The sequence below is a fragment of the Mus musculus genome, chromosome 4 (genome assembly GCF_000001635.26).
Source record: "Mus musculus strain C57BL/6J chromosome 4, GRCm38.p6 C57BL/6J".
Lineage (NCBI taxonomy): Eukaryota > Metazoa > Chordata > Mammalia > Rodentia > Muridae > Mus > Mus musculus.
In genome coordinates, this window is record NC_000070.6 from 138,289,739 (window position 1) to 138,303,462 (window position 13,724).

Genomic DNA, 13,724 nt, shown 5'->3' on the forward strand with positions numbered 1-13,724 from the left:
GCAGTAGGTGACAGACAAGATGGTGGGAGACCCCCTACTAGGAGGTGAGACAGACAAGGAGGAGAAGCTGGGAGGAACGTTTCCTTTTTTGTAACTTTGTATTGATTCTTTCCGAAGTCCACATCATGTTCCACAATCCCTCCCACCCATCTCCCCATCCATTTATATCCGTCATCCACCCTTGCAACCTCCCCTGAGAGAGAGAGAGAGAGAGAGAGAGAGAGAGAGAGAGAGAGAGAATCTTGCTGTAAAAGCTGCAGTGTGTCACTGTGTGTCACACAATGCACCCTTTTGTCCACACATCTTTACTTGTAAATGTCCATTCCAATGAGTCATTGGTCCAGTTTGAGACTTCTGGCTTCCACCACACCATCAATACTGGCTCCTCACTGGGACCCTGCTTGGACATCCTGTTGTCCTATGTCATGGAGATCCTGTGGCTTTGGATCTGCAGGACTGGCTCGTTCATAGATGGGGTAGATTTTGAGGTGGGCCAACTCAAAGCCCCGGATCTGGGCCTGAGAGGTATCTGAGCTGATCAGCCGAGCCTGTCCGCTCTCCTGCGACCACACCACTAGGATTAGCTCTACTGTGCTGCCCAGGGTGTGTGTGTGTGTGTGTGTGTGTGTGTGTGTGTGTGTGTGTGTGTGTACAGGGCCTGCTCTCCCGAGTTCTACAGTCAGTGAGAGGCGGGGCCATTGGGAAGAGCATTTCTTGCCAAGGACTTCTGAGCAAGACACCAAGGTCCCCCAGGGGGCACGAAGGTGGACAGGTGGGGTGCCGAGGATGCTTGGGAGAGACACAGCAGAGGTACCATCTGGGAAGGAGATCAGAGTTTCCATGGGCAGCAATGGAAGGTTCTAGTGTGGAAAGGGGTGCTACGGTCACCTTATATTTTGGAGAAAATGATCCTGCCTGCCTTGGTGATGGGTTTGGGATCTCAAGAGTGAAGGCTGGGAGCCCATTTGGGGTGTTGGTGAAGACGATTGTAAGAATTAGAAACTGTGTGCAGCTTGCTGCAGGTCGCATCCCTATTATGTTCTGTCCATCACGTACAGACATCTGAACCTTTTCTCTCTTTTCCATTTGCATATGTGTGTGTGTGCAAGTTTTGCATGTGTGCGGGCCCATGTCAGCTGGTGCACATGCCTGCGGAGGCTCAAAGCTGACGTTGGGAATCACCGTTGATCACTCTTAACCCTTGTTCATTGAAACAGGGCCTCCCAACCAACCGCAGCGCTCACCCACATGGCTGGTCTCCGGAGCCGGCTTGCTCTGAGGGCCCCTGTCTCCTGCTTTCCGAGTCTGGAATTAGAGGGACTGCGCGTGGGTTTGGTGGGGGCAGGGGGAGTGAACTAGGGTCTTCAGGCTTCCATGGGCTGTAGCCATTGAGCAATCTCCCCAGCTCCTGACATTTGGAGCCTCCTGGAACTCAAAGCTTTTCAGATTTCCGTGCACATTGGGTTTTAGACTCTGGGGTTAGGGATGCTCGGCCTGCGTGTCTGAGTGTGTGTGTGTGTGTGTGTGTGTGTGTGTGTGTGTGTGTGTGTGTGTGTGTGTGTGTGTGTGTGTGGTATGAACTGTGTAGGCTCGTTCATGCCCCCTTCCTGTCTTGTCTCCCCGTGTCCAGGAGCCTGATGTAAACCTGAGAGTGGCTGAGGAGGTGGTTTCTGAGGCAGAGACTGGCGTGTGGATGGAGTCTGAAGCCCAGGTGGCCCATGTGGCCCAGGTGTCTGAGGAGGCCCAGCCTCAGCCCTTGCTGGCCATGGTGAGCGTGAGGAGGGAAAGTGTGGGTGTAGAAGTGGCTGTGTTGACGGAGGAGGAGCTGCAGCCTGTGGATCAACAGCAGGTGCTGGCCCGGTAAGTACCAGGGGTCAGGGGTCAGGCGCCCAGGGGATGATGGGAAGAACCCTGGTCAAGGTTGGAGGTTGAAGAGTTATAGCCTAGGCTTGGATGAGGTGAGGTGAGATCTGCTTCACATCCTCTACTGAGCCCACACCAGGCTCCTCCTCCGCCATAAGAGGGGGAGTGGGGTGGGGGAGGTGCCACAGCAGGCCAGGTGCCACAGCAGGCCAGTTAGGCAGAGTTCTGACCCAGAGCCACAGGGTCACCTGTTTCTACTCAGTCACCCGCTAGGATGTGATTCACTTGTAACGGATTAAAAACTGATGCACCACCCCTATGCTGATAGAGTACAGCCATGAGCCTACTCCCTGTCATGCAGTGTCAGTGTTTGGGGGTGGCTCAGCCCCTGAACAAGCAGCTGTAGCTTTTTGCACCTCAGTTGTACCACTCTGTGAAGTGGGTTGTGGGGAGCAGGTGGCAGGTGCCAGCAGGGTCTGTGACGCTTGCTTTCTCCTCCCGGCCGGCCATAGCTTGCAGTTGCTGGAGCAGCAGGTGGTGGGGGGCGAGCAGGCTAAAAACAAGGACCTGAGGGAGAAGCACAAGCGGCGGAAGCGGTACGCAGATGAGCGCAAGAAGCAGCTGGTGGCCGCACTGCAGAACTCGGATGAGGATGGCGGGGACTGGGTGCTGCTCAACGTCTATGACTCTATCCAGGAGGAAGTGAGGGCCAAGAGCAAGCTGCTGGAGAAGATGCAGAGGAAGGTGAGTGTCAGGGCACTCTGGTGGAGTCAGCTTGTGAGGCAGAAATGCCAAAAAGCTGCTCATGAGAAATGAATTTCTAGGACTCTCCTCCTGGATGTCTGGCGAAAATCAACTCTCCAGTTTGGGGTCAGTTTGTCAGGCGAAAAGCCTGGAAGCTGTTTCACAAAGATAAGAGTTCCATGGAAATTTTCCTCCCAGAGTTATGGCATTTCTTTCCCTAACCCATAATATTCAAATTTCCACCACGTTAGTCTAGTGTATAGATTCACGTGCACTCTATTAAGCATTACCTTATAGTAAATGCCTTTTAAGATTATATTCTAACATAGCTAAAGCCTTTTCCCAGTGTTCTTAGATTCCAGATAGCAGCAAGGAGTTTAACCTATTCAGTAACTTATTAAGCTCTACCATATAACAATAAAGCACTTGCCATCAACTCAGTTGTCTGCAGAAAGAGACTAAAAGTCTCACTGAGATAGAAATCTTTTACTACAGGCTACATTCCATGTCAAGAATAAGTTGATATACTACCCTGATAAGGGGGAACTCTCCAGACAGGATAAGTTTTACTAGACCTAAAAATTTAGAGCTCCGTGATAACACATTACTCTTAAGGCCCGTCAAGAGTTAACAACCCCCTGATGCTTTTAACCCAAAAGTGTGAAATTCTTGCCTGGCATTAGGCTGATCCTAGGCAGGGCTTGTTATCCCTAATGTAAACATTTAATTAGTTCCTGCAAATTCCTTTCTGCTGTAACTGGTGAATTTCAGTGTATCTTGTCTTTTGTGATTTGTATCTTCTGATAATTCGTTGTAATATAAGTCTGAAGCTCAACCAGAACATTACATTCAGATCCAACACCTTTCTTGTGTGTGTCTGATTGTCATTTCATCCAACTCCTTAGCCCATCTGCTTAAGTAATCCCGTTCCTCGCAGACCAGGGACCCAGAGGGTCTGCGGCAGGTGAGGCCCTGTTTGGCTCAGGTTCCTGGCTCCATGGACCAGCTGGGCATCAGCAGTCCTTGCTAACAGCTGGCAACCCTCTGTTCTTCACACGAGCATTTATTCAGTGCCTGCTGTATGTCTCTTCTGCTGCTCCAGGAGAAATGTCTGAATAGGGCATGGTGGCCGAGGCTAGGGCTGTGTGGTTGAAGGCTGGGGTTTCGAAGGACTGTGGATATACAGGAAGTGCTTATCACATGCTGGAAGGGAGGGTGGTGCATGGCGGGTCAAGGCCCGGACGCTGGACACAGTGTGGATGGAGTGAACTGGGGAGCCATTGGTGAGGGGGTGCTGGGGGGGCACTTTGGGGACAAAGTGGGCAGAGAGGAGCTACTCAGCGCTTGTCCCTTCTCCGTGGTTCAGCTCCGGGCAGCAGAGGTAGAAATCAAGGACCTGCAGTCAGAGTTCCAGCTGGAGAAGATTGATTACCTGGCAACCATCCGCCGGCAGGAGCGGGACTCCATGCTCTTCCAGCAACTCCTGGAGCAGGTGCAGCCTCTCATCCGCAGAGACTGTAACTATAGCAACCTGGAGAAGATCAGGCGAGAGTCGAGCTGGGATGAGGATAATGGCTTCTGGAAGATCCCAGATCCCATCATACTGAAAACCAGCCTCCCAGTAGGTCAGGAACTCAGCTGCCCTGCCCTCCCCTCCCTGACACCCCCCTGCCCGCCCCCCCCTGCCCTTTGACAGCAGCTGGCCACCTTGTGGAGGGACAGAGCCTGGCCTCTTCCTGCAAGCGGTGGGTGCTACCCACGTGCTGTCCCTGAGGGGCCCTGAGGAACTGTGCTTTGGAGGCAGACGTGTGTGTGTGTGTGTGTGTGTGTGTGTGTGTGTGTGTGTGTGTGTGTGTGTGTGTATGTGTGTGTGTGAGTGTGTGTGAGTGTGTGTGTGTGTGAGTGGCGGGGGGGGGGGGGGCGGTGACGTCTGTGACTTGAGGATAGTGATCGCCCCTTCTTGAAAGCTGCTGTGAGGCCTGTAGTGTGCTCAGGCATGTAAACGCCTCAGAGTGCTGCCTGGCACAGAATGAGTGCTTGGTTCTCTCACGGCTGATAGTCCCACAAAGGATCGTGATTAAAACTGGATCTCCAAACAAGGCACGGTCATGCATGCCTCTCATCCCAGTATTTGGGAGGTGGAGGCAGGAGGATCGGAAGTTCACGGTTATTCTTGGCTACATAGAAAGTTGGGTTTATGTAAGACGTTACTTCTAGATTGAAGCAGAACAGGGGCTGGAGGATGGCTCAGTGGTTAGGAGTACATGCTGCAGGGCTGGAGGGTGGCTCAGTGGTTAGGAGTACATGCTGCAGGGCTGGAGGGTGGCTCAGTGGTTAGGAGTACATGCTGCTCTTGCAGAGGACCAGAGTTTGGTTCCTGGCACCCACATCTGACATTTCACACTGCCAGTAACTCATGCTCTAATGGGATATGATGCCTTCTGGCCTTTGTGGGTACCAGGCATTTACATACTACACACACACACACACACACACACACACACACACACACACACAGAGCCTGGTCTACAAAGTGAGTTCCAGGACAGCCAGGGATATACAGAGAAACCCTGCCTCAAAAAAATAAAACAAACAAACAAACAAACATGAAACAGAGGCTGGAGAGATGGCTCAGCAGTTAAGAATACTGGCTGCTCTTCCTGAATGTTGGAAGTGGTTCAAGAGTAGGCATGTGGGCTTGTGAGATGGCTCAGTGGGTTAGAGCACCCGACTGCTCTTCCAAAGGTCCAGAGTTCAAATCCCAGCAACCACATGGTGGCTCACAACCATCCGTAACGAGATCTGACTCCCTCTTCTGGAGTGTCTGAAGACAGCTACAATGTATTTACATATAATAAATAAATAAATCTTAAAAAAAAAAAAAAAGAGTAGACATGTGACCAGGCCGAGCCAGTCTCAGTCTTTCCACAAGCTCTGGTGTAAGGATGGCTAAAGGCAGTGGTTCTCAACCTTCCTAAAGCTGGGACCCTTTCACACAGTTCCTCATGTTGTGGTAACCCCCCAACTAGGTTCAATTCCTAGCACCCACAACTATCTGTAATTCCAGTTCCAGGGATAAACATGCAGACAAAACACTGGTGCACATTAAAAAGCAAGCAAGCAAACAAACAAACAAACACCACAACCATGAAACCAAAGCAAAGAAAAACGAAATGGAGTCTTATAGGATCAGCTTCACAGCCAGAGCCCTGAGTTAGACGGGACCATAGACACCAGCAGGTCAAGGTTCAGTCTCTGCTTTGGCCATTGACTTCCTGTGTGACTTTTATGAAGACCACTGTCCTTCTCTGAGCCTGACAAAGAACCCATTCAATTCTGATGAATCTCAGAGTAAAGTCAGATTTTCTGTGGATCGTTTTCCAGCTAAACATAACTATGGTCATTTCAGAGGTAGGGGTGTGCGTGTGTGCATGCACATGTGTGTGTGTGTGTGTGTGTATGTGTGTGTGTGTGTGTGTGTGTGCATGTACATGTACATGTGTGTACTTCCACTTTCTTGTATGGCACCCTGCAGCCCTCTTTCTGATCCGTGTCCATTCATACCTCCATCCCAGAATTGATGGGTAGCCATAGATGCCAATCATCCGACTAAAACTCCAGCCAGCTCCGTTTCTCATGAGTAGCAATCTCCCCCCAAGTCCTAACCTGGTGTCCAGCAGGGAGCAGTGGCATCCCTTCCTCTAGCTGAGTCCTCTCGTCCTCATCCCTTGGCTAGGCTGGGAAGTGTCCCTTGTTTGCTGCCTCCAGCCAGGCCTGCCCCCGCCCCAGGCAGGGCTGCCCCTCAGGCACCTTTCTTCTGGTTTCTCAGTTTCTGTTTTCTCGTAGCAGTTCCAACTGGGACACAGAACAAGCCAGCTCGAAAAACCTCTGCAGTAGACAGTGGGGAGCCACACATGGTAAGGCCGGAGGGTTGGAATAGAAGGTTGGGGTGGGGGTGGAGGTGCCCACAAAGTGGGTCAGTGAAGTCTCAGGCTGCCTTTATCTTGCCTGGGGACAAAAGCCAGGAGCTGAGCCTGGACCTGTTTCCACCACTATGTCAGGCACCAGAACCCTCAGGTCCCGCATTCAAAATTACAAAGTGGGAGTCTATTCCAACCAAACACCCACTACAGCAGTTCACAGTGACTGCCTACTGTGTCTCCGGCTGGCCTAAGGCTGCATTTATCTCAGTGGCTTAACTGCCTAAGAAAGAAAAAGCTTTAAAACACTTTTAGCCTGGGACTTCGGCAAGGGGATATCAGAACACACTTACTTCCAAGTAACAAAGTGACAGATGCAATCAACACAAAATGGAGACCTCGCTGATCCACACAGATGAATGGGGTTCAGGCATGGCTGGATCTAGGGCCTCCATCCGGGCTCTGTGTCGCGCTTTGCCCTGGATCTTTGCCCTTGAGCTAGCCAGCTTCAGGCTTTCTTCCCAAGGCCTGGTTATGGCGACTTGCAGCTACACAGCCAGTGGTTCTTAACCTACGAGATGGAGGCCCTTCTGGGCTTTGAGTGACCCTTTCACAGGGGTTGCATATCAGATACACCCTGCATATTGATATTTACATTATTATTCACAACAGTAGCAAAATTACAGGACAGAGTAGCAATAAAAATAATTTAGTTTTGGGGGGGTCACCACAACATGAGGAACTGTATCAAAGGGCCCCAGCTTTAGGGAGGTTGAGAACTGAGATCGGCTCTGCCTAGTCGCATGCCTACTCTTGGACCACTTCCAACATTCAGGAAGATGTAGCTCAGTGGTTAGTGCTAGCCTGGGTCCTACATCTGTGCCTGGGACTTCTGTCCCACCTGAATGGGAAGAAATAGCTACCGGGTGTAAAAGATCCAGACCGAGGAAAACAAGCTCGTGAGAGCCAGTTTGAAAAAGAATCTTCGGGCTGGCAAGATGGCTCAGTGGTTAAGAGCGCCGACTGCTCTTCCAAAAGGTCCCGAGTTCAAATCCCAGCAACCACATGGTGGCTCACAACCATCTGTAACGAAATTTGATGCCCTCTTCTGGAGTATCTGAGGACAGCTACAGTGTACTTACATATAATAATTAAAAAAGAAAAGAAAAGAAAAGAAAAGAAGAGAAAAGAAAAAGAATCTTCAAGCCGGGCAGTGGTGGCACACGCCTTTGATCCCAGCACTTGGGAGGCAGAGGCAGGCAGATTTCTGAGTTCGAGGCCAGCCTGGTCTACAGAGTGAGTTCCAGGACAGCCAGGGCTATACAGAGAAACCCTGTCTTGGGGAAAAAAAGAAAACAAAAGAGAAGAGAAGAGGAGAGGAGAGGAGAGGAGGGGAGAGGAGGGGAGAGGAGGGGAGAGGGGAGAGGGGAGAGGGGAGAGGGGAGAGGGGAGAGGGGAGAGGGGAGAGGGGAGAGGGGAGAGGGGAGAAGAGAAGAGAAGAGAAGAGAAGAGAAGAGAAGAGAAGAGAAGAGAAGAGAAGAGAAGAGAAGAGAAGAGAAGAGAGAAAAGAGAAAAGAGAAGAGAAGAGATCTTCCCTCTTCCCAGGAGAGAAAGGGAAGAAGTATTGGCCACAAATAGCTGGCAGTGGAGTTTTTGCTGTTGTTTTGTTTTTGCATTGTGTGTACATGGAGGGATTGGGGCTGTGTAGTTCTGTCACGCTTGCCTTTGGTGAAGCTGGAGGAAGGCACATATACCTCTCATCTCAGGGAGGGAAGGGGTGGGGAGGCGGTGACTTCCCTGCTCCAAGCTGCCTGGGTCCTCACCCCAGGAGTCATGGGAGTGACCCCAAGAGATGTCCAGCACCAAATGGTGCCACCCATCCCCACAAGCTCTAGGGTCGGCCCACCGTGGCTGTCCCTCAAGAGGTTCTGAAATCTCAGCAGGAGGAAGACAGGTATAAGCTGATGCTCAGCCGAAGCGACAGTGAGAATATCGCTAGCAACTACTTCCGCTCCAAGCGGGCCAGCCAGATCCTCAGCACGGACCCCATGAAGAGCCTCAGTGAGTGTCCTACCCGCTGGGGCTTCTCCTCCTCCATACCTGCTGGGAAATATGCCATGGGGATGATTTTGGATTCAGGCATGAAAACCTTCCCCCACGTAAGCCTCAGCTTGCTCAGTTATGAAGTAAGGGGCATGGCCTCCACTTCTCAGGATTACAGGAGGAGAGCAGAGAAATGGGGCCACATAATAGGTCATTGTGGTCCCCGTTTACTGCTACGATGAATATCTGAGAGAAGCTCCTTAAAGGAGTGCCAGGACGTGGCTCAGTTGGCAGAGTGCTTGCCTGGTGTGCTCTAGGCCATGGGTTTAATTCCCAGCACTGTATAAAACAGGCTGCAATGCTGCTTGCCTGTAACCCCAGCCCTTGGGGAGTGGAAGCAAGGGGCTGAGAAGTTCAAGGTCACTTTTGGCTACAGAGAGAGTTTGAGGCCAGTTATGTGAGAGCCTGTCTCTAAAGGAGAAGATTGAGAGATCGATTTGGTCCTACAGCTTCTCCTTTGTGTGAGAGACCAAGGGGGAGGACCATAGCAGTGGGGACCTGCTTAGTTGCTCACATCATGGTGGCCACCATGGTAACCATGGAAACCAGTAAGCTTTTAATATGGGCTTCCCCACTTTACTTTTCTGATCCATCCAGGCCTCTAGCCTATTACACGGTGTTACTCCCTTCTTCATTTGCAATATGAAGAAGGATAGTATCACTTCTGAGTCATCCCTTTGGACTCAAAAGCGACACTAGGTCTAGGTCTGAGATCCCAGCAGAGCATCCTTAGAGGGGTCCCAGCTGCAGAGTGAGGGCCTCAGGAGGGCAGGTATCCCATAGACTACTCAACTCTGGAACCTACCCAGACACACCCAGAGATGTTCGTTGCATGGTCCTTAATACAACCAAGTTGATAAGATTAACCTTCACAGGGGCTGAGAGTTGGCTCAGTGGTTAAGTGGTTAAGAGGACCCAGGTTCAGGTCCCAGCGCCTACATAGTGGCTCACCACCATCCATCACTCCTGTTCCAGGGGATCCAGTGTCCTCTTATGACCTCCTTGGACATTGCACACATGTTGTTTACACACATACGTGCAGACAAAAACACTCATACACACACAACAAATCTAAAGTTTCTAAAAATTAACCTCAGTACAGAGTCTCCTGTCTGCTCAAAGAGAGGGTCTTGGACACATGAACAGGCCCTTGCATGGGGGTACGCATGTCAGGCTTCCTCAGAAACTGTTATGGTAGCTTTCCCCAAAGGAGACTATGCCAAGGGAGCAAAACAGTTCCAAGAATTGGAAAATAACTTCACTCTTCTCTTAAAACTAAAAACAGAGGCTGGTGGAATGGCTTACGGCATAAAGGTGCTTGCCACCAAGTCTAAGCACCCGAGTTTGATTCCCCAGGCCCCATGTGGAGAAAGAAAGAGAGCTGATCCCCACAGGTTGCTCTCTAACCACTTACAGGCATTGTGGAACAAACACATGGATGAATGTAACAGAATTTTGGAAAAACAGAACCCATGGGGCTTCTGGTAAAATATTCATTAGAAGCAAACCTTAGGGCTGGAGGGACGGCTCAGCACTATGGCATCTTACAGCCCTCTGTAACTTCTGTTCCAGGGGATCTGATGCCCTAATCTGGTCTCTGTAGGCACAGTGCACACATAGTACACAGACATACATTCAGGCAAAATATCTATATCATAAAAAGTAAATCTTTATAAAACTGATGCTAAATTTTTTAAACATTCTAAACTGAAACCAGAGACAGAGTGAGTGAAGTTGGGTAGAAGAGGAAAGGCCAGTGAAGTCACTGAGGGGCTGCCACTGTGCCCACGTAACAGATGAGGAAACTGAGGCTTAAGAGCTGACACTGGTAGGAGATGCTGGACTGTTCTTTGTGCGCAGGCTTCTCTGCCTTAGGTACCAGGCTGAAGCCTCAGTTAGAGACTTTAAATCTCCAATTCACTGTTGGGAACAAAATAAGGGGGGGGGCTGGGGAAGAGGGGGGCAGGGAAAAGGCCCACACCCTGCCAGAGTTCCACCTATTCTCTGGTCAGTCAGGTGTGGGGGGGCTGCTAACTACCTTCCACTCATCCCTGGGTGGGCATTCCTTTATCCCACTCTTCAGGGGGTGGCCAGGGGCAGCCCTACCTGGGGACCCCGGAGCTACCTTGCTAAAGCCACCAGGGTTATTGGAGAGAGGGATGAGGGAAGAGGTTCCCAACACTGACCAGAGTGCGCAGTGGATCTTGATGGAGCAGAGACTCTCTGTGGTTTAAGAGCTTTATTATAAAAATGCAGGGAGCGAGAGAGAAGGTAGAAAGAGAGGGAGGGAGGGAGGGGGAGAGAGAGAGAGGGGAGAGAGAGAGAGAGTAAGAGGGAAAGAGGAGAGGAGAAGACAGAGAAAGAGAGGAGAGAAGACAAAGGGAGAGGAGAGAGGGGGAGAGAGTGAGGAGTAAGAGGGAGACAAGAGAGCGAGAAGTAAGAGAGCGAGGTGGGGCTGAACAGCCCTTTTTATGGTCTTTACTATTGCTAGGTAACTGGGGAGGAGTTTAGCCTGAAGGTCAGAAGCTTGGGCCATTGCCTACGTGGCTACTGACCATGCTTCTCTTGTGGGGGATGGGGGGATGGTAACTTAGGCAGGGGCCAGAGTTCCAGGAGCATGAGGGAACTCCTACTGGGTCATGAAGGTGAATTATCACCTCCAGGGTTCAGACCTCAGCTCAACTAGAAACCAGCCTACAATTCCCTACCCTTTGGACTCAGAAGTGACACTATGTCTAAGTCTGAGATCCCAGCAGAGCATCCTTAGAGGGGTCCTAGCTGCAGAGCAAGGGCCTCAGGCAGGCAGGTACTGTCAGACCCTCTGCTTTCCACGTGTGGTGCTGTCCCTGCTCACTGGTGCCCTCTGCTTCTTCTCCATAGCATATCACAACTCACCACCGGGGCTAAATTCCTCTCTGAGCAACAACTCTGCCTTGCCGCCCACCCAGACCCCGGAAATGCCCCAGCCCCGGCCCTTCCGCCTAGAGTCCCTTGACATCCCCTTCTCCAAAGCCAAGCGTAAAAAAAGCAAAAACAGCTTCGGTGGTGAGCCTCTGTGATCCAGCTGCCTGCTGCTATCTGCTTTCAAGAAACTTCCGAGTCCTCTCTGCAAAGCCCCAACCAGGCCTCTTCTCTCCTACTCCACAGTGTCCCCAAGCCCAAGGGGATCTTAGCCCTGGGAAGACACGTTCCCTTCCCTATTCCCTAGAGAACTCCCTTTGGCCCAGGGCCTGAGCTTTGTGGAAGTTGGACTACACTTCTCAGAGAGAGGCCTGCTCCAGCTATTCACAGGAGCCAATGTCCCTACTGACTTGCCTGCCACTGAGCCTACACTAGCCAGTGTGGGTCTACCTCCACGGGCTCAGATGCCCACCGATCTCCCCAGGCATTCTCATACAGAGCACAGAAGCTGCCAACCACACGGACAAAACTCAACATCTTGGTGACTTAAGATTTGGGCCTCTGTGATTGGCCCCTTCCAAGGGAACCTGTGACACACAGTGGACCTGGAGACAGCTGCTGTGCCTAGCCTACCCTTGGCTGGACAGCAGTCCAGAGAAGGTGATTTACAGAAAGCTGCCCAATAAACTGCCTTTTGGAATAAGCGCCCTTTCCCAACCCTCTGATGCTTCCTGGGGCCTGCCCTGCCATCCTGTAGAGAGACTGGGTCACTGCTTGCAGCAGCTCTAGAGGTTCTGTCACCAGCACAAGTGACTATACAAGCAGAACCATGCCTTGCTGAGGCAGAAATGGCCTGGTTTGTAGTGTGTGTATTTGTGTCCATGTATGTATGTATGTATGTATGTATGTATGTATGTATGTATTCATGTGTATGTGTGCATGTGTGTAGATCAGAAGGCAACCTCAGGTATCTTTTCTCAAGGACTCTGCCAATCGAGCTCTCTCTCCAGCTTCTGTGTGTGTGTATGTATATGTATGCACGTGTGTGTGTGTGTATATATATATATATATATATATGTGTGTGTGTGTGTGTGTATATGTACACGTGTGTGTATGTGTATATATATGTGTGTGTGTATATGTATATGTACACGTGTGTGTGTATGTATATGTACGCACGTGTGTGTGTGTGTATATAAATATTTTTTATGGGGGCACATGTGCTATGGTATGCATGTGGAGGTTGGATGGTGACCTGTGGAAGTCAGTTTCTTCCCTCTGCCATGTGGCCCCAGGGATTGAATCTATGTCATTAGGCTTGGCAGCAAGTGTCTCCAGCCACCAAGTACCTCCCCAAACCACCCAAGCACACTCCCCCCCTTTATTGTGTGTGCCTAAGTTGGGGACATGTGTCGTGATGCTTGGACGGAGAGGAGAGAGGCCAGCTTCCAGGATGGCTTCTCTCCATCCACGGTGGCTTCCGGGGATTGAGCTCAGGTTTGTGCAGCAGGTGTGGTTACTGCTGTCCTGCCAGGCTTCAGGGACCCGAACTGGAACTGTGTCCTGACATAGCCAGAAATGAATCCAGGTTGCCATGACAGCCCTCCCCTCTGTATTCCAGCATGACCTCGGTGGGCCCACAGTCAAGGGAGCTGACAGTTCCTCACCACCTCGATAAACGAGAGCTGCACCCACTTCGTGGTATTCTGTGAAGGGTTAGAGTATGTGCTAGCTCTGTACTGAGCTACTCTGCCCTCCTCCTTATACCAGAGACTTTGGTAGGCCTTACTTACTCTTGGGCCAAGGAGTTTTCACTGAAGCAGCCAGGGTACAGGGTCAGACTACCAAAGGCCACTGCAGTAGCACCAGTCAGGGGAGGTTGCTCAGGTTTCTGAGGGAATAAAGCCCCACCCACCACCATGGAAAAGCAAAGATACAGATCTCAGGTGGGAGTCCTGGGGAGGGCGGGCACCTGTGGAGGGAGCTGAAAGGGCAACAGGTGCAGATGGGCAACTCAAGGGTGTGTGCGAAGGTTGGCAGTACTCAGAGCAGAGAGCAGAGGCGGTTGAAGCTATAGGGAGAGGTGTAGGTGGGTACCTTGAAAGGGTGTCCTAACAATGGCACATCCCTAAAGTCAGTGTCACTGAGTGGTGTGGTTGGGCTTCAGAGAAGTTTAGGAACGATAATTATTAT

At 51.0% G+C, this 13,724-nt stretch overlaps 1 protein-coding gene across 2 annotated transcripts in view; it reads left to right on the top strand.

Moving 5' to 3' along the window:
* Kif17 (kinesin family member 17) overlaps positions 1-12,235 on the top strand; it is a 39,723-nt gene extending 27,488 nt beyond the window's left edge. Inside the window, exons 10-15 of one of the 2 annotated variants that reach the window (NM_010623.4) lie at positions 1,631-1,860; positions 2,376-2,607; positions 3,974-4,232; positions 6,457-6,524; positions 8,468-8,588; positions 11,511-12,235. In NM_010623.4, the coding sequence (NP_034753.1) occupies positions 1,631-1,860; positions 2,376-2,607; positions 3,974-4,232; positions 6,457-6,524; positions 8,468-8,588; positions 11,511-11,689 (1,089 nt within the window). In that variant the 3' untranslated portion in view covers positions 11,690-12,235. The remainder of the gene's footprint in view (positions 1-1,630; positions 1,861-2,375; positions 2,608-3,973; positions 4,233-6,456; positions 6,525-8,467; positions 8,589-11,510) is intronic. The other variant, NM_001190978.1, reaches the window with a different exon arrangement.
* Positions 12,236-13,724: the final 1,489 nt, after the last annotated feature.